Genomic DNA, 21,571 nt, shown 5'->3' on the forward strand with positions numbered 1-21,571 from the left:
TTTATTTAAGTACTATGAATTTATGCTTAATAATATTAGTTTTATAGCAATTTTATTTAGTATAAATATATTTTGTTGCTGAACAATTAATTCTTTGTGATATTACCTCCTAATATTTTATTTGAACTTTGTACATTGATTTCTAATTAAATAAAATGGTAGATTTGCCAAATTTTAAAGTGAATGTTTATTATTATATATTTTTACTTATTCATACTACTCTCTTCTACCTTCTGACATTTGTTATGATGTCTTAAATAATGTTCAACTTAACAGAATAAACCAGAATCATCTAAATTATATAAACATGTTTTCCCGTCTCAAGTCTTATAATTGCATGTATGTATTTGTGAGTGTGTGTAGGTATGTATGCATATATATATATATATATATATATATACACATATATATGTGAGAGAGAGCTATATTTATTGTCTAGTTGCTGGGAACAAATGCTTTATCATAATGATGTATGGGTATGCCTGGCTATCTGTGCTCTGTCATGATAGATATGCTTACTTCCAGCTTGTCTTCCAATAGTAACTCTCATTTTAGAGCCTGACCCCATGGAGTCAAACTGGAGCTGATTGTTTCTTATCATTACCTGAAAGTTAAAATACTGTGTGGCCAAATCTTTACTAGTTGACAAATCTCAATATGAGAAGAATTTTCTTGACCTTGCTTAGTCTTTTGTTATGTAGATGGATCATTTTCAAGAAGAAAAGAGGCCATGGCGCAATGATTGCTTGGGTACAGCCTGAAATCATTGGAATCCCAGAAAACCCAACCAGATGGTTCCTCCCCCCAAGTATTAGTTCAGTTATATAATGTTCTATTTAATTGTCATAAAAATAAAAGTGATCTTCGTGCACAAGTGGCTGTGGAAATCAGACGTAGTGAGTTTATTGTCTGTTTTCAATGTGAATTTGGCTCCATTTTTCTATACTAAGATGTATCTGCCTGCTTTTGCACATCGACTTATTTTCCTGGAACTGACTCTCTGATAATGCCTGAAGAGCCACTGTAGCTCCTAATCTCATTGTTATCCTCAAATTTTCTGGCCCCAAGTACTGGGAAGAGGCCATTGAGCTCATCCCGAATGTTGTCATAACGACATCTGAACAATGACAGAATTCAGTTTATATTGACAGTGTTCCACGATGGCTCTGGGTAGGATCCTAACACCCTTCACCCCCTGCTTTTTCAGAATAATAGATAGTGAGGGGAGACTCTCTGTTAACTCTCCCTCCCTGGGTGTGGATGCTTCCCAGGTCTACTTTGCTCACATTGCAAGTATCTGCCAAGAGCCTAGGGCCTCCATTCTTAGAATTTCCTTAGATTCAAGAGAATTTTAAACTTTTGTAAATGATAGTGTCATGGCGGTAACATTTCTGCAAAAGTGCTGCTTTTCCTCATCCATCTCTTAAACCACTGCCTAGAAGTCAGAGCTACAGCTCCACCAACTCACTCTTGTGAAATGGGATGCTTTATATATGTGACTACTTTAGCACTGTGGCTCACCTAACAGCCTCCTGATTAGTGACATCAAGAAACTTAGCGCTGGGTGGTGGTGGCACACGCCTTTAATCCTAGCACTTGGGAGGCAGAGGCAGGCGGATCTCTGTGAGTTCGAGGCCAGCCTGGTCTACAAGAGCTAGTTCCGGGATGGGCACCAAAGCTACAGAGAAACCCTGTCTAAAAAAAAAAAAAAAAGAAAGAAAAAGAAACTTGACATTTGTTTAATGTTTTCCTTGTTCTGTTTGAATTTGACTGTTAAAGGACAGGGTTTTTTTTATCATTTACTTAAAAGTAGATATGGAATCATTTTTTATTTTAAAAATATTTTAATTTTTAAATAGTATGTAATTGCCCCGATATATAAAAAGCAAGTATCATAAGTTTCTCCAGAAATATCAAATTTTTGTTTTTGATTGATTCATACTTTAGAGCTGAAGTAAAATCATTGCTATAATTCTGTGTGTGTTATCCATTCTCGGAGTATGTAACATTGCTGACCTTGTTTATTTTTAAAAACAAGCGGTCCTCTTGAGAAAATGCTCAGTCTCAACAATGAGTACTCTCTGATGCAAATTCTCAGCTTGCATATGTGTAGATGATGTAGATTAAGGTCTACTAAGATATCAAATAGAAATGATGAAATTTACTCAACAATTAATGGAACGTAAGTGATGAAATTCAACTGTTCTAGTGAAGCATCAGTACCCTTATCATGGATAACCTTTGTAAACTTAGGACTGTTCAGATGCTGTAATAATGTATAGTACTCGTTTCTGCCTTGTTCTGGGACACACATTTCTTTACAATACCAGTATGTCAGAGTAAACAATACCTGTAAGGAACAGACTCGATAACATTTACATATTTCTATAAAATGGTCTACCCCCTGAAAGTCATTGTGTGGCAGAAAAAAAATCACCAAATCACCAGAACATCTATTCTACATTTGCAGATCTGAAGCAGCAGCCAGTAGAAAAAACAACGAGTGCATTGGAGAAAGGTTTCACCTGCAGTGGCTTTTGGTAGCGGAATATTGCTTAGTCTTACTGCCAAGCAGAACACTAAGTCCTGCTCATTACCATGTTAAGAAGACTGGACTCTGTTTAGTTTCTGTTGTCTCCAAGTTGCTGGACACTTCTTTTGGTTGTTTACTCCTTTTAGGGGGAACAAAAGTGTATCAGCTAGAGTAAGTCCAAGAACCTAAATTGGGCATCTCTTAATGTTTTAGTTTTTATGGTACGCTCTGTACAGCAATCCCTTCTTTCACCCTCTGGTAGAATTCGTTGGCTCTCCTCACGTGTAAACTGTGTAGACGGCTCTAGACTTGTTGATTATCTTGTGCTGTTCTGTCCTGGTGTTAAAGACACAGGAAATGGTAGATTTAGGTAAAACAATGGTTAAAATATGGTTTTTAAAAAAGCTAAAATCAAGAGTTCCTGTCTTGTGTATCATAGTACTTATTTATTTTTACTTAAAATATAAAACAACAAGAATATTTGCGGGGCTCTTCTATATAGAGAGAATGCCTAGGAAATATTTATTTTGGTGTGAAGTTCAAGTTTGCCTTTTCTCTGAAGAATCAGATAAGGGGAAAGTAACATCCTTCTTATTTTTCTAGAAAAAACTGGTTTCTGATCTTAGACTCAGTAAATATAAATTTACAAACATCCATGTTGTATACCGTAGGATTTCCACTGTTCTTAAAATCAAATTTGTTCATGAGCCTCATAAAGTAATGGTTCCATATGGAGGTAAGGAAGGATGATAGGGCAAAATAATAGATAAGGGAAGACATAATCGAAAAGACAAACAAGCCAAAGTACAAGGGAGACTAGTGACTACATGCCCTTGTCAATGAAGGATTAGCCATAGATGATCTGATTCATGAAGAGATGTTTTGGAACATTGGAAGCTAACACGTCCTTGGAAGGAAGTGTGCTGCCCCTCTCATGTGCCATCTGCCAAGTCTGCCAGCCTGTGGGTGGCGACACATTGCTGATAACAGCCTTGGTTCTGCCAGACAGACACAGAACATGCTGGAGTGCATAGATGGAGCCAGGTTCCTACAATTTTTTTGTGTTGTTGTTAATATCAGTGTGCAATATGAATATATCCGATGTGGTATTTTAGTTCAGTTCTGTAATTGCAGCCCTCAGGAGTGTGGGGGGCGGAGGTGGGGGAGAAGAGACAGGGTGATTTGTTTTCTTCTTGAGTTACATATTGTCAATAAACCATTTAAATGTTATCTTTACCGATAAGAGATATCAAAATATTCCAATTTTTATTGGTTTTATGATCTTCCTGCTTTATTATTCCCTGTCAATAATAGCAAATGTCTTTAAAAGAATCAATAATATGTATTGTGTGGAAGATAATAAGGAATTTCTTTTATTTTACTACTAACCTGGTTTAATGTCAAAGAACTGAGCTGTAGCTGTCCATATATAGCTGGTACTTTTACACTACCTGCATTATTAATCTTTCCTATTTTCCTGCTTTTGACTCATTTAATTTTTAATGCTGGTCCATTAGGGTTTGGACTACGTAATCTGGCACTGACTATAATGATGAATTCTAAATAAAACTCAGTCCTTTCATATGGTTTTCCCCTTTTCTCTAAAATATACCAGGTTTGTTATTTTGCATGCATTGCAAGACTTAATGTGAGTAGGTGAGTCACTTAACTGCAAGCATGTGTTTTATTGGTGGTTTTGGTGTGTTGGTCACTGGCTAGGAACAAAGCAAGTGTTCATTTAAGCAGGCTCATAGCCTCTATGGTACCGTGGACGTGTTTATGTTTGCATTCCCAGTAAAGTTTTATTTTAGAGTGATGCCTGCCAAGACCACAGAATTGTAGCGCAGGGTCTTAATTTGGTGGTGTGAATTGCTGGTTGTTACCCCCACCCTCTTGCTTTCCTTTTTCCTTTTTGATCATAGGCCTTGCTGCTTGAGATATGCATGAAACACCGACTCTCACCTTCCAATCACGTATGTTGGTGGCATACCCCTTTACCTCGCATTTTGAAGAGTATTCTGCAAGCTGCAATTTCAACTTAAATGAAAATTTCAGTTCTTATTACCACAGACAGAGGCTAGAGTTCTTCTTCACATGATGTTTAATGAGACCATGAATTATAAAGGGTGAACAATGTAAACAGAGAGCTAAGTATATGGGCTTTAGTCGGGAACCTTTGATTGTGTATATGGAAATAGAGTTCTCATCTTCCACGCCAGCAGTTTTGTTTGAGATCAGTGATTCTCAACCTTCCTAAAGCTGCAGCCATTTAATAGAGTTGTGGTGATCCCCCACCATAAGATTATTTTTGTTTGTGTTTTATAACTGCAACTTTGCTAATGCTATTAATTGTTATGCAAATATCTATACTTTCTGATGGACTTAGGTCACTGTTGAAAGCTTCCTTTGACTCCAAGTGGTTGTGACCAGTCTTCTTGGTTGGATATGACAAATTTGCTAAATTTATCAAGCATATATTGCATATAAGGTGTGTGTTTTCAGATATAGTAGGGTATGTATTGAGTATTAATAAATATGTTTAGAAAAATAGTTTATTAAAATGTTAGTTTCTATGTAAGGCACTGTTGCCTATTGCTCTGACACATATAGAAGGCTATCAAAGGAAAATTTGAAAAATAGAAAAGTAAACTCATTTTTAAGATACTTAAATATAGCCAGGCAGTGGTTGCATATGCCTTTAACCTCAGCATTCAGGAGGCAGAGGCAAATGGGTCTCTGATTTTGAGGCAAGCCGGGTCTACAGAGTAAATACCAGGGTGGCCAAGACTATACATTAGAGACCCTGTCCTGAAACCCTGTCACAATATAGAAGAATGCAAATAGATCCATGTGAATGGAGACTGCTCGTTAATCACACAGAAACTATATTAACTGTAACACTCCTCGGCCAATGACTCAGGCATATCTCTAGCTAGCTCTTACATCTTGAATTAACCCACTTCTATTAATCTATGTGTTGGCACAAGGCTGTGTCTTACTAGTAAGGATCCAGCATCTGTCTCCTTCGGCAGCTACATAGCATCTCCCTGATTCCCTCTACGCTTTCTCTATATCTCTTCCAGCCTGGCTATATTCTGCCCTGATTTAGGCCAAAGCAGCTTTTTATTTATTTACCAATGGTAGGAAAACGTAGTCATAGCATACAGAGGGAATCCCACATCAAATCCTTATCATTCACCCTGGACAAAACTCAAGTCCAAATGGATCAAAAACCTCATCATAAATCCAGTTAAACTGAACCTGATAGAAGAGAAGTAAGGAAAGAGCTTTGAGCACATTGACACAGGAGAGAACTTTCTAAACAGAATACCAATAGCACAGAAACTAAGACTGACAGCCAATAAATGGGATCTCATGAAACTGAAAAGCTCCTGTAAGGCAAAGGACACTGTCAATAGGACAAAGTAGCAGTCTCCATAATGAGAAGATATCTTCACCAACCCCACATCCCTCAGAGAACTGATCTCCAAAATATATAGAACTCAATAAGCTAGATATCAAAAAATAAATAATCCAATTAAAAAATGGGGTACTAACTTAAACAGAGAATCCCCTATAGAAGAATCTCAAATGGAAGAGAAACACTCAAATAAATATTTGTTTTCCTTAGCTATCAGAGAAATGCAAATCAAAACAACTCTGAGAGTCCATCTTGCCTGTCAGAATGGCTAAGATCAAATCCATGGTAACCAACGAAGGCATTGAGAAGCACTGAAAGGTTTGCTATATTTTGTCATCTTTATTTGGTCACAAAGTTCCCTTGTGACAAAAACTGAGGCCGTCACTTTGCTCTCATTTTACTCTAGAGTAGTGGCTCTCAACCTTCCAAATGCTGCGACCTTTAATACAGTTCCTCCTGTTGTGGAGACCCTCAGCCATAAAATTATTTACTGTTCTACTTCATAACCGCAATTTTGCTACTCTCATGAATCATAAAGTAAATGTCGGAAATTCAGGATCTCTGATGTGTGACTCCCAAAGGGGTCTCAACCCACATGTTGTGAAACACTCCTTTGGAAAGTCGTGTAAAACTTGGAGTCAGTTAGCAATTCCAACTCCTAAAATTCAAAGCTTCTGCTGGAGACAGCTTGGTAGAGACCTGAATGATAAGCTCATGTAAGCATCGTTTGTGTTTTGTTGGCTCAGCTTCTCAGAACTCACAGTTAGGACAGACAGAGAGGTCTGCACGCTTGTGGTGTGGTCAGCTGGTGACAGTTCCATCAGACGTGGGATGCCTACAGTGTTCTATTTCACTTCTAAAGTCTCACGTTTCTTTCCTTTCAAGTATTTTATATTTTCTCATAAATATAATTAAAGCAAACAATACAATGCATTCACTCTAGACAGTCCACGCAGTCATTATTTAGAAAACTAACAATTATCCGTATTTTTTAGAATGCAATTATAGTGTTGCCTTGATGACTCAAGACTAGGATCGCAACACTTTGAAAATAGACACAGCCTAATCAGGAATTCAAACCTAGCTCCATAGTGAGTGTGGGGATAGTATGGTCTATGTGGAATCCTGTTTCAGAAAAAAATATTGATGGAAAAGTATAGAATTGCAGCAAACTTATTTAGAGTCCAAAAGTTAGTAATTTACATTCCAGTAATTAGATTAAAAGGGACTGAGTTTCTATTTTTCTACCATTGTGGAATACATCCCTGAAAACAATGATCCAGGCTGTAGAAAGTGACCCTTGACGTGTATTGCAGAAGGCATGCTTGACTTCAGTGCCTGAAATGAAATGAGCCAATAAAGGTGACCCAGTGCTTTGAAGCCTGGGATTTCGGAATCATCCATCCGTTGTAATACGCCTGTACCTGTGTCCTTGCTTTAGGAGTGCAAGACCCACAGCATGAGAGAGTGGTCACGGTGTCTGCGAATGGGAGCATCCACAGCCCCAAGTTTCCTCACACGTACCCGAGAAATACGGTGCTGGTGTGGAGGTTAGTTGCGGCTGATGAGAACATGCGGATCCAGCTGACGTTCGATGAGCGCTTTGGGCTGGAAGACCCAGAAGAGGATATATGCAAGTGAGTGGCGCATGGGGAGTCACAGCAGGCTTGAGCCCTGCGTTCTCCATTGCTTCAGTTATACGTTTTTAAAGGGAATCTTGGCTTTGTTTCTGACTGACCTCAGTAGACAAACACGTTCAAATTTTATTTCGACTTAGGTCTTCCTTTAAAAGAATCTGCACACCCACCCATGGACATACTCAGTGATTACTTTCTGTCTTTCTATCTCTCTATCTAGCGCTACATAATTTGTAAACCATATCTAAGCACAGCTGTTTACAATAGAAAACAGAGACTAAGAGCCATGTAAAGGATTGTAGTTATACCAGACGCTCTGCATTGCCATTAGCTGTAACCTTATATTTGAACTTCCCGAAAGTCAAGTCAATGAGATAAAGAAGGTATTTAAAGAGAGTCGGGAAGGTGAATCAGTGGGTAAACTTGCCACGCCAGCATGAGGGCCTGATTTCAGATCTCTAACACCCATGTAGCTGGTGTACAATCTCAAGCGGGGGTAGACAGAGAGAACTCTGCAAGTCTCTGGCCAGCCTTCATGTCTGAATCTGTGAGTTCCATGTCCAACCAAAGATATCCTGTCTCAAAATATTCAGGAAGAGAAGCAACTGACAAAGAAGGGACTTTGTATTAGCTTTGGGCCTCCACAGACATGTACACCAACAAGTCACTTACACATGCATGTACCACACACGCACACACACACACGTGCATGTGCACAATCAAAAGCTGTATCTAAGGGTGCACATTATTTAAATGACACACTGATATCTAACTGCACATGGGAGAACTCAGAAGGCTAAGTCTCATCAGGAGGAAGGAACACAGTTTGGAGAGCAGAATTTGACATTCGGGATAAAAATGCAAGGCAGGAATGCACCATAGTTCTCAGCAGCATTGAAGATCCAGTCAGCAAGGATATTTCACCCACACAGAAGCACTACTCCAAGTCAGACCAGTGTTCGCACTCAATCCCTCATCCCATAGGGCATCACACAGGTAAGATGCATGAGCAGCTGCTTAGGAACCGATGCGTTTTCTGTACCCAAACACAGTGAGAACTGATGTTTCTTGGTTCCTATTTAGATATTTTTGCTGTGAATAAGAATTCCAAATCTTGTGAAGCCCATGGAGAGTCTGGGGTTTACACCAGTGAGTTGAAAAACCCAACTTTACCTCAGTAGAAGGGACTGCAGTGCATATGACTGATGGGCATATGTATGAGGGTATGACATGTGTATATGTTGCCTTAGTAATGCATGCTTTCAGTTAACGATCAGAAGATAACTATCATCTTACCTGTCACAAGTGGTGTGCGATATGATTTTATCTAGCATGGAGCTCAGCTTTAAGGCGTCACCTTTCTAGTGGTTTTGATGTTCCTCTCTGATTGCATTGTCTCGTTCCTGTGAGGGCTGTCCCCCTGAATGACACCCCATATCCTAGCCAACCTATCCCTGCTCCCTCTACTGCAGTGAGTAGTTGGCCTATCTGGCACTTTTCTGCATGAGTAAAGGAGCCTTTGCAGTGGTATCTAAGAATGGTGAGAATGCAGACCTAACATACGATATTCCCACCTTGACTAAGTAGAATTAAATTACCGTCAAAGGTGAGCATTTTAAATACCTCCTGATATACAAAGATCTCCGTGTTATAGTATTCTTACTGAATTTTTCTTTCTTTTTCTGTCAATTTTGATAATACAACGAGTATGAAATTGCACCCGTTCATTAACTTGAATTTCATTTTTCTGATGAATTTTAATTCTGAGGAAATTGAGACATTTCCATATTTACTATTTGCCACCTTTGCTTCCTGTTCTTTGAAATGCCCACTCACGCCTCTGGTCTCATTTTCCTTAGTCTGTTGGGCTGTCCAAATCTGTGTCTCATATTTAAGCCTTGGCATTTTCAGGAAGGAAAACTGGAACCAGATCATGGGGACTGGTATTGAAGAGAACTTAGTGGATTATGAAAATGATAAGTATGCTAAATTAAATCTAGATTTTTTTAGTATTTAAGATTATCAAAAATTTATTGCCTTTCTCTAAAAGTAAAATGTTCCCTTTAGACATTTGCTTATCTTCCTTCTGTTTATAGTACAATTAATGTGGCCTTATTATTTACTCATTTATTTATTCCCACATTCAACAAATATTTACCAAGCACTGTGTTGGGCAATATGATGACACTCATGTGCAGGAGATGACTGTCCCCTCACATAGTCCATAGTCAGGGCGATGACTAGTAAGCAGACAAAACAAAATGCTACCCACCCAGTGCATAGGCAGAACACTTGTTACTTTAATGGGTTGAGTTTATACTGTTTTGCCATCCATTTTATAAATCATACCATAATTGGGTATTTGAGCTAACAACTAAATAAATATCACTTGTATATAGGATGGGTAGACTAAACTTGCCACGCAGACTTCAAATCTCAAACATCCATTTTCTCTGTATCACCCTGATTTCTGTACGTGAGAATACCATAGATATCTTGTACCAGCTTAATAAACCTTTGGGAGTTGTGTAATGTAAAAATTTTAAGAAGATGTCACTTTATGCAAATAATAAAAACTTCCCTTGGTTGGTGGCTGTACAGCTTGAATAAAGACAGTGTTGTTTATGTGGTTGATACTGGCCATGGAGTCACTTACGTGCATTATAAGGACTTCCCAAGCAAAATGTTTTGGGACATTTGGGGTCTCCTTAAAAGGACTGAGGGAAAGAAGGCCATACTACTAATAGTTTATATTTAGTTTAAACAATTCCATATTTGATACTGGAGAGACCCAAAGCCACGCCATGTATCTTGGTTCAGTTTCCCTCCCTACCTGAGCCCAAGATTGAGTATCAGGGTGTTGTTAGTAGCTCATTGCTTCAGTTTCTATGTGGAGGCACAGAACAAATACATTAGGCAAACAAAGCAGAACTTCTGGAGGGAGTTGTGGGAACCTGCTAGAAGACAGAGATGGCTATCTTTCTGGGTCCTAGATGTCATGGAAACTCTGTGTCTAGCTTGTCTTCACAGGAGCAGCCAGAGTGACTGGAAGCATCACCAGCCTCTCCTCATCTTGCTTTAGGAGGCACCCTGGGCTGAGGCATGCAGTGGCTGGCTATTGTCTCTGCATAGTTAGAGACAATAGATATTACATATCTGTAATACGATACCATAGACAGATGGCTTAGAAACTACAGAATTTTATTCTTCAGTTCTGAATGCAAGTCCAAGATTGAGATGTCAAGAGATCTCTGGGGTGATGACAACCTGGCCACAGATAGTGTCTTCTTGCTCTCTCTCTCCATATGGCACAAGAAATGAGGGTTTTATTTTAATTTTTGTGGTGATAACAATGACATCCATAATCTCATCACCACCCAAGGCCCGAACACCATCTCAACATATCAGTTATAGATCGGCAAAGAATGTAGAGAAGGTACATGCGTGCCGATCACGTACGTTCCCAAAGCAAATCTCTGCAGCTGCGTGGACAAAGGGGAAAGGCAACGCAGCATCTGGATGGTGCCAAGGTGTGAGGAAAAAGTAAAATGAAAGAGGCCCGGGTTCTATGAGAACAAGCCCCAATACTGTATATATGAGGGAGGCCTACCCCATCAAAGTTTCTTAAAATAAACTGATGGCTGCATGACAGAGAAGTGAAGGCTTCAGCTTGCTGGGAAATGCAGGCTCTGTATGAACAAGGGGTTTTGTTGGAGTGGAGAGTAGAGAATCTGTAGTGCTCACGGGAATTTAGCTGTGAAGAACCTTGAATCCTGAGCTGAATATGAACATCTCTCTCCACGCTGTCTGAAGACAAGGCTGTTCTTGCTAAAGGGTCATGCTCTGGTCTGTAGGAAGACAATTCTGGGGATGCATGCATTTGGAGAGGGGCTTCAGGTAGGTGCTCAGCGTTCTTGGAGGATTTTCAGGTTTGATTTCCCTAGCTTCAAACTTACTTGATTGCAATTCTTCAGTCTTGTTCTTCTCCAGTTTCTTTTTCAATTGCTCCCAAACCAGAGGACATACTTCCCCTTCCTAATACTTTCTCTTTGGTGCACTGGGAACTGGGGTACCCATGCACCTGGGTGTGATAAGAATCCTCAGAACCCCAGTGTTTTCTATTTAAAAATCTAAGTTGCCTCTTGCTTCAAGACAAAATAGATACTTGCCTACTTTCAACAGTGCTAGAATTTTCACTAGAGAAGATCCATGGAGACTGGGCCATTCTACAGCCTCCGGGAGAGGTACTGCTTCTCTCTGCCTTCTATAGGCTGGAACCAGCAAAAAAAAAAAAAAAAAAAAACCAAGACAGGCCTAGAGAGGGCCCTTACTGCCTGGTATCTAGGAATAATCTTACACTCTGCTGGAGCTGCTCAGTACTAAAATGTATTTCCCTAGATAGTCAGTGGCCTGACCGGAGAGATAATGAGATCTATTCAAGAGTGTTACTGGGTCTTATTTTTCAAGCAGCCACAGAAGCTCTCTAGTGAAGACAGCCAGTTTGGATCATGTCACTAGAGGTTTCTGTGGTGGCTTCATCCAACTGTTGAACTAACGGGATGGGTGCCTGCTACCCTCTTCTGCTCCTGTCTACCTCTCTCTAGGTGACTTTCTTCTCTAGAACCCTGATCTTTTCAGACACCAGCAAAGCCGAGGGGAAAGCACCTCTTGTTGTAGTTGTTCTGGGAGAGATTTTAGTGTGGAAGGGGGTGAACTGAGTAGTAGGGACTTGCGGCAGCAGGAACTGGACTATGACTGGCCGGAACTACTATAACCGACAAGCTCCTGGTCCATTCCCATTCCCCACGTCAAAGGGATGCACTGTGATTTGGGTCCCTGAAAGCAAACCTGTCTCTCTGCACTCAGAGCGGAAGAGGTGCTCCAAAAATAACAGCGTGTCTTCTTAGTGCTAAGGGCGGTCAGGACTGCCATGCAGCCTTCAAATTCCCAGTTACTGTTTTCCCACCTGTACTTTTGGCCACAGAATAAAGGTCCTTTTAGAGTTCAATTGCGCTTCCGGGCAACTCTTTGGAGTATAGTTAACTTCGTGGCATAATTTATAGCTTTGTTAGCCTTTGACCTCTGTAGAATGTACTTTTCTAGTTTCAAAAAAAAAATCAGCAAAACAAAACAAAAAACATTCCTTAGAGGACTTAAAATGATGGGTGGGGATCTGAATAAAGCTCACATCAAAGGACTGTGCTGTTGGCTAATGAAATGTTTTGGTTTTATGTTTTGAAATGTTCAAAATCAACATTCCAAGGGGAGAAAATATGTCTGTCATGCCCCTCACTTCTGTCTGTCTCCGCTAGTATTTGTCTTTCACTCAGACCTCCCCTTTTCCCCTGGTTATTCTTATCTTCCAGCATTTCCTTCTGCTCTCTTGCCCATCTTCCAGGCGATCGTGTTGCCCAGGGGCCACTTCCCTTCACTTTCCCAGGCGGAGCCTTATGGTTTGTAGACTGTGAGGCTCTGGGGATGTTGGAAGCTTTCTGGGTGACATGCCCTTACTTTATATTGTCTTGCTGGGGTTCAGGATGAAGTCACCTGCTTAGATTATTTAAGTGATATGTTGGCTGGTATATAGACACGCTAAACCGTAGAAATGGAAATTCATTATTTGACTGATAACTAATCCTCCATCGGGATTGTCTAGCCAGAAAGTACTATCAAAGGAAGCAAGGGTCATTGCTGGCTAAGGAAGGCCTTCAGTTTGAGTAAACTTGACATGGTACACTGTGCCAGCCTTTCCAGCTCAGCTTCTCCTTCTGTTTGTGTGTAATGTAATCATATCTCTAATATCAAAACATTCATTTCACTGTAGCACGAATAATAAAAAGCCAGAGAACGAAATTGGGGTTCAACCCGAAAACCAGAAGAGCAAAGCAGCCAAGCCAGTAAAGAAGTTTTACCTCCACCAAGGCTGGGTGATCACAGGCTAAGCCAACTAAACTGACTAAGCAGACTAAGCCTCTCTCCTACCATTTTATATTCCCTCTAGTGCTGGGATTAAAGCTGTGTGACTCCCTAGTGCTGGGATTAAAGGTGTGAGCCACCACCACCACCTGGATTCGTTTTTCACATCGATATTGTTTAGTCCAGGTTGGCCTTGAACCCATAGAGATCTATCTGCCTCTGTCTCCCAAATCCTGGGATTAAAGTTGTGTGACACCACTGCTCTCTGTGTGCAGACAGAGCTCTCTGTGAGCTCAGATTTTTAAGGTATGAGCATAATAGTCAATATAGAAGTGCCCTTCTCTGTAGGCAGATACTGAAATTTGCCCAAAATCGAATCCACCTTCAATTTTTAGTTACAGTAAGTGTGCAACTTTGTGGGTTAGTGTTGTTGTTCTATGGTGGAATACTTGAGCATCTATGCTTAGTCCTGAGCACATGCACACACACACACACACACACACACACACACACACACACACACAGAATGCATGTGGGAGTTGTATTTGGGTGCATGTGGTCTGTGTATGAGGATGTGTGCCCGTGAGTCTGTGTTTGTGCATGCATGCATGTGTGCATGTGTGGATAAGAACATATCAGCTCTAGACCTAATGATTAGTTTTTGTTGGGAGCACTCTTAGGTCATTAACACACAGAGGCTTGTTTTCCAGTTACCACAGTCTAACATAACAGTGAGTCAGAGCAACTACAAGTGTTACTGACAATTAGTACCAGAACAGCAGATAACCTGGAAAGATTTCAAGATGGCTGAACAGTTGTGTCCATTTCTCTTCCCCTAAACAGAAATTTGCACTGCAAATTTGCAACTGTATTTTGAAATGAATGTTCTGTGGAAGGGCCCTGGATGTCAGCCAGAAAAGATAGGTTTCCATAAGACTGGGAAGCCAGGGTTGGCAGTAGAGAAGACCACTGCGTCTGGCAGCCATAGACTTGGGTCCAGTGTCTAGGAGGGAAGAAAGGAAGGAGGAGGGAGAAAAGGAGAGAATGAAAGAAAGAAGGAGGGAGACAGGCAGGCACACACACACACACACACACACACACACACACACACACACACACAGAGACAGAGACCATGAATGAGGGACATAAGAATATATAGGGATTAGTTACAAAGAGATAAGGATTGCTAGGAATAGGGGCATGGTAAAGGGTATTTGGGGTAATAAGATCATAGTATATTCTATATAAACCTGATATTGTTAATTTTTAAAAATTTTAAAATGAGAAAAAAATCTGTATCGTGTGGGAAGACTCCAGAGCATTCAGCAACAGCTGGGCAACAACTCCCAGGAGTGTTGCTGCACACCCGGCACACAGGCGCTCATATTTGAGGAGCTAGAAGTACCACTGGTCCTGAATTTCACATTCCACACTGTAGATGTGTATCGCGGCAGAAAAATGCCCCCCAAAAGGTCAGCTCCTGTGTGTATTGAAAAATAAGTGTTGAAAATGAAGAAAAGTCTTCCACTCTTCTATAGACATGGAACTAAAGGCAGCATTCAGTATCAGATCAAAACTAGGTGAGAGCAATGCCTTAGGAAATGCCTCATTGAAATGCTGCATTTCATTACTTGGCTTCAAAGGGGACTCTGTGCAGCGGGCTGAAGTAAGGGTATATGGCGGTTATGGCTTGCTTAAGATTTATTGAAAATGAGTGTTGGTCATGGTACATGCTTGGATAAGCCAGGCCTTGCCTTTTTCACAGACATTTACTCAGATGTGGGCAGTGTAGGAGGTGGCCAGATTTTCCTCCAAAAAAGAGAGCTCCCTGTAAAGTCAGCTTTAGAACATCAACATAAAGTCAATATAAGGTGTGCTTCTCTGTGGGTAACACTGAGATTTGCCCAAAATAGAAAACCTCCTTTAATTTTCGACTGTAGCAAGTGTGACCTTGGGGTTCTGGCAGGTTGTGTCCTCAGCCCTGGCCACCAGGCACATGCTGTGCACATTCATTAGCATCCCTTTTAAAGGGGCCCTTCCCTCCTCCTATCTCTCTCCCTCTCTCTGGTTCTCTGCCTGTCTCACTGGCTCTCCCCTTCCCCTCTGCCTCTTTCTTCTCTCCTCTGCTGTCCCCAAAGGTCGGTCTCCCCCCACTCCGCTCACTTTTTATGTTCCCTCTACGCTAATAAAATCCCCTCCATTTGAGCTCTGTCTCATGACTTCTTTCCCTCTTCTGCCACTTTGTTGTTGTTGTTAAATACAGCAATAAGTATGAACCGTCTCAGGTTAGGATTGTTGTTCCATGGTAGAGTGTTAGAGCATCTCTGCTCGCTTCTCAGTACTACAAGTGTGTGTGTGTGTGTGTGTGTGTGTGAGAGAGAGAGAGAGAGAGAGAGAGAGAGAGAGAGAGAGAGAGAGAGAGAGAGAGAGAGAGAGAGAGAGAGAGGAGGGAAGCAGATTTGTATTTGAGTGCATATGTGTGCTTGTGTGTGTATGTGTCTCTATGGGGATGTGTGTCTGTCTGTGTATGTCAGGATGTATGTGTGTGAGTGTATGTGTGTGTGTGTGTGTGTGTGTTTGCATGGGCATGCACATGTATGCATGTGTGGCACACATCATCTCTAGACCTAATTATTATTTTTCGTCAGGAGCACACTCAGGTCTTTAGCATAAAGAGGCTTATATTCCTTGCAGGACCGCGGTTACTACAATCTAATAAAACACTTGAATATGGAAAAGAAGGTGATTGTTTTGTCAGAATCAAGGCCAAATCCACAATGTAGTTTCAACACCCACACAGAGGAACACCTAATTTGGAAAATGAATTTAGTTCCACTCACCGTATGGCCCGATTTTGGTTAGGATGAATTGGCATAAGAATTAAATTTATTGGCACTGATGTCTATTTAGGATGCCTGTCATATCTCCTATTCACTTAGGTCATTTTCTACTAGCAGGATGTTTTGCTGCTGTTTTGTGGTACTTGGATTGGGACTAGAACCCACAGGCTCCTAGATTTGAGTGCTTAGTCATCAAGGAGTTGGGACTGCTTGAGAAGGATTAGAAGGCGTGACCTTATTGGAGGAAGTGTGTCACTGTGGGGGTAGGCTTTGAGGTTTTCAAAAGCCCAAGCCAGGCCCGAAGTCTCTCTCTTCCTGCTACCTGGGGATCCAGATGTAGAACTCTCAGCTACTTCTCCAGCACTGTATCTGTGTGCCCTGAGCTCCCTGCTGTGGTGTTGATGGACTAAACCTCTGAAATTGTAAGCCAGCCCCAGTTAAGGTCTTTCCATTGTAAGTGTTGCTGTGGTCATGTTGTCTCTTCACAGCAATACACCAAGACAATATGCTAAGCAAGCACTCTACCTCTTGACACATCCAGCCCTCGCAATGCATTCTTGGAATACACAAAATTAGTGAATTATATTTGCAGAGAAGATACAGTCCTTTTAGCACCAAGTAGAGTTCTATTATTTTGTCTTTTTGAAGGGTATACGTATATAATAAGATGGAGAGAGTTTTGTTCCCATGCAAACAATCTTTTATGAATCTGCTTTGAAAATATTAAAGTTTTTTTTAATAAAAATGTTCTGAAAGGTCTAGAGTTGAATATATATTATGCAAGTTTCTTTGTGATACATGAATGATCTTTTGCATTAAAATTCATATCTAACATTAGCTACTAAATGAAAAATGTTTCAGTTTGCAGCACACTCAACATTGGGGACAGTTCAGTGAAAAGAATTTCCTGGCAGAGAACCTGCTCTGACAGCCCTGTCCCACTCTCCCCTCACTACACACCTCTCCTCCGCCAACAGTTAGTGTGTATCTTACCTGACTTTTCACTATAGGGCTTGAGCCCATGAAACGGAGAAATCTTCTGTTTCAGCATCTTGCTCATGTTTAGGTGATGCCAGCATGTCACCTGTCACCCTCTGCAGATTTTGGAAATATTTATCCTGGGAAGTTATTCCTCATAGCGTTTAGAATAACTAAATTCTCAGTCTTCAAGTATGCTTTCCTCCCAGTCTAAGTAGAGACCCAATCAATATCCCAGGAAGCAGCTGATTTAGCCCCCACCCAGTTCTCACCAGAAATCCTTACATTGACTGAAAAAAAAAGTATTCTCTTTGTGTGCTCTCTGGAGCACTCATCCCAGTCTAGTGGTTTGAACAAGCAAGCTAGTTCATGATATCAAAATATTTGTGTACATGGAATGAACCATAATTTATTGCTTCTAAAATTATTTCGTGGGATTGTGGTAGACCTTGTTTTCGCTGAGGCATTGGGGATAATCTCAGTGGAAATGAGGCTTTCACTCTATGTTATTAGAGCGATAGTTGAGGAGAAAATATTTCTCTAATTTCAGTTTCCCTGCTATTTATCTAGATTAAGAACTTCCAAAAAGTGTCTATAGTAATTTGAAAACAGGTTGCTGATTGTGGTCATTCTCTGTTAAGATTAGCGAAATTCAGACACTTGTTTTTCTGTCTAAAGAACCATAATGTGAGATGGAATTTCTCTCAAGATGAAAACAAGCATCCAAAAGTATGTGCTAAGCTTCCGTATGACATATGAAGACAGAAAAGGAAGACAGAGAGAAGGAGAGGAGGAGGGAGGGAGAACGGGAAAAGATAACACATAACATGTGGACGCTGAAACTACTTTCACATCGTATATGAAACTACTTTCACATCGTATATCTTTCTGATGCTTTCAAGTTTCTGGGTGCCAGACTAGAGAAACCAGGGCAATATGTTGGGTTTAGTAGGAGGTCATAAAAACATATTAGTATGCCCTTTTAAGGGGATTGTGTGTCTCCAGCAATCTGTGTTTCTCCCCTTTGGTACACGATGGGGGAGTATTTGCTGGGCTGTGCTCTCCTTCCATGCTGTTTTGCCTCAGCAGAGTCTGGATATATGGGGCACAATCATTCATCGATAGAAACCTCCAAAGCTGGGGGCCAAAGTAGCCCTTCTTTCTTACAACCTGATTGTCTCAGAGATTTTGTAATAGTGACAGAGAGCTGACTGACAGTATAGAAGTGGAAATAGAAAGACAGTCTGAAGAGATTGCAGATAATCAGTAAGCTAGCTGCAAAGAAACATCAGACATCAACTTTAACCTTCGTGAATTCCTGCCCTAGGATACGGCTCTTAGCAGGGATGACTCAACATCTCCTTGGTACCACCCACCAAACTGTTACTCAGTTGCTCCATAAGAGGTTCTCGGAAAATATCAGTGTAGAAGACAGAAAGAAATGCAAGACATATTGATGAAAGGGTTATCCTAGGGATCCAGATTTGAAATAAAATAGCTGTGATTGACAGCTCCATCTGTATTTTAAGAAGGTAGCAAGGCCAGTTAAGGCCTGTTGTTAAGAAAGATGAGAACTTGGTGATATTGAGGAGGTATGCAGGTATGCAGGAGGAGTAGACTTCAGAGTTCCTGTGAAGGTCCATTGGGATGATCTGTAGTAAGCTGATGAGAACCTCAGATTGTAGGGTTCTAATATATAGAGAGGAGATAGCAAAATGTTTTAAATAAAAACATTTGAAATAATTGTCTTTTGTATGACTGTTTGAAGAGTGTTGGAGATTAGTCAAATGCTTCTTCTTCAAGAAAGAAAAAAGAAAGAAAGAAAAGAAAGAAAGAAAGAGAAAGAAAAAGAAAGAAAGAGCAAGAAAAATGTTTGGTCTGAGAAAAAGATTAATCAAAAAACAAGATTTCAATCACTTGTGACTATGTAATTAATGCTTCCTTCCCAGTTGATAAATATACAGAAAGCTAGACCATGGGTTTATAGTATAGCAAATACCATAGCTTGTGTGAAACCAGAGTGGAAAATGTGTCTGCAGAGCTCAGTGCTCACCATGGCTATGACACGCAAGTGAGTGGTACTAACATCAGAACAAATTTCAAAGTGTTATATCCAATTCATTATGCTGAACAATGTAGGTACATTTGAGAAAATCAGATTGCATTTAATGTAACTATTCAGAATTGGAGTGAAAGAAAGAGTAAAATATTTAAGAGACCCTGCTGCGCATCAACCAAGTATCATGCTACATGTGAGGGGAACATAAATAATCGGATGGCCCTTTGGCCTCCAGAAAGCACTGAATAGCTACAGAAAATAAAAATTAAAATTGAGGTGGGTGTGGTATGCACTATGTTGCAATGAAGTCACTGCCTCTTCTTCTGGGACTCCCAGAAGGCTTTGCCTGAGAAGCTCTGATGTGGCTGAGCAATGAGGAAGTATGTCAAGTGATGTGGGAAGATAATCCTGCATCGGAGGACTCCATGCTTAATTTTCAAAATATTGATTCGTAATCTTTGGAAGTTACGACTAGGCGTGTTCTCAGTCTACCCACTGAGATGTACAGCTGCGTAGATTGGAACCCCTGAGTAATAACCCGGTGACATAGGGTAAGTATTTGACCTATGACAGGGCCATTATTGCTGGGATCACTGTCCCAAAAGATGCGGTCATATGTCACCATCTGGTGAAATATGCTGTCTCGCCCAGGTTGAGGTTCATAGTGACTAAAGCCTGAAACAGCCCACAATGACTCAGTTGCCCAGAAGCCCTCAAGGAGACTGGAGGGCTGTCTGCAAAGTTTCGTAGGTTTTCTGACTGAAGTTGGCAGGACAAGAGCGAGCAGAAGTATGTGCCTTATTCTCCGGTCAAAGGAAGACCTGCAGTTCTCAGACCGGCCTAATTGGGCCTTTTATGCTCACACTGTTGTGGTAAACAACCGAAGGAACAGGAGTCAGGAAGATAATGACCAAGACTGTCTTCACAATTCTCTTTGATCTCTTCTCTTTTTAAGACCAAAGTATAGTTTTCATATTTTAAGTTCTCGTTTAAATAAAAATACAAACAATTTAACCATTGAAATTAGAGTACATAAATTGTTAAGAATACCCATTTTATTGTCTCCCAGCCTTACCTGTGTGTATGATAATTAGCGCAGTTTTTCATATTTGTATCTGAAATAACAATTTTCTTCTATACAAGTCACTGAAGTGTTACTAATGGAAGGCTGTCCTACTGCAAAAGGCTTTGAGACTAATTGTTATGACTTGCTAACATCATATATATCAGAAGAACAAGATTCAGAAGTGAAATGCCTCATTGATTCTTGGTATGTAGAGAGGGAAATTTAGGTCCATGGAATACATAGGAAGATAAAAATGTACAAACATATGGATAGAAGTCATGAGATAATCACAAATTTATTTAAGAACTATCTTGTCTCTTCTACAGAGGAGAAAGATCTGAGTGAATTCAGCTGGAGCAAAAAAGGAAACTGCAGTGACCTGTGGGAGATGGTTTTGAACTGGGAGGTTTTCTGGCAATGTGGGGACCCGTGAAAGGCTGTGGCAGAATCTTTGGTTAACAGCACCTGGAAAGGGTAACTAAAACAGGAAGAAACAGAGAGTAAAGAGGAAGGAATGTTTGAAATGGAGCAAGAAGAGAATAAAGTAAAACTTAGCAAATTATCCCTGCCTCGGGTCCTGCCTAGGAGGTGAATTAAGCAAGCAGGCTCTGAGCCTGGTGTTTCTCATTTCCATTTTCACTTCCTGGAAGAAGAAGTAATCACCTTAGCAGGACTTAGAGCTCTGATCGCATCAGCTGACAACCTGGCTAGCCCCTTTGAGACAAAGCTTTCTGTTTTGTTTCCTTTCTTTGGTGATGGAAACACTATCCAATCATTTGTTTCAGTGAGAGACAGAATCCCACTTAGTCCATCAGCCACTTGTCCTAGTAAACAAGCCAAGTGGCAATCCCAGAAAATACACATCATAAAGACAAACAAACAGAAAACCTGTGCACTTCATGTGAGGTAGGATTACGATATTTTATTCGTCTACTTTCTGGGATTCAAACCGTTCACTGAAGAGTATCAGCCATTGTCTAATGTTAAGACTTGTGGTTCCAGAATGTATGTTGACTGGGTGCACCCCAATTCTCCTTGGCCGACTTCAGTCTCCCTTCGGCTGGTGAAGATGACCTATCTTTCCATAGTCAAGTTAATTTCATCATGTAAAATTTTCGGTG

General features: G+C 40.5%; 1 protein-coding gene across 1 annotated transcript in view; it reads left to right on the forward strand.

Annotated features, from left to right (window-relative positions):
• Pdgfc (platelet derived growth factor C) overlaps nucleotides 1-21,571 on the forward strand; it is a 142,302-nt gene that overhangs the window by 77,187 nt on the left and 43,544 nt on the right. Inside the window, exon 2 of the mRNA XM_050158756.1 lies at nucleotides 7,396-7,591. Within this exon, the coding sequence (XP_050014713.1) occupies nucleotides 7,396-7,591 (196 nt within the window). The remainder of the gene's footprint in view (nucleotides 1-7,395; nucleotides 7,592-21,571) is intronic.

This window comes from Alexandromys fortis, unplaced genomic scaffold (assembly GCF_014885135.2).
Source record: "Alexandromys fortis isolate MF-2015 unplaced genomic scaffold, M_Fortis_MF-2015_v1.1 scaffold_102, whole genome shotgun sequence".
Classification (NCBI taxonomy): domain Eukaryota; kingdom Metazoa; phylum Chordata; class Mammalia; order Rodentia; family Cricetidae; genus Alexandromys; species Alexandromys fortis.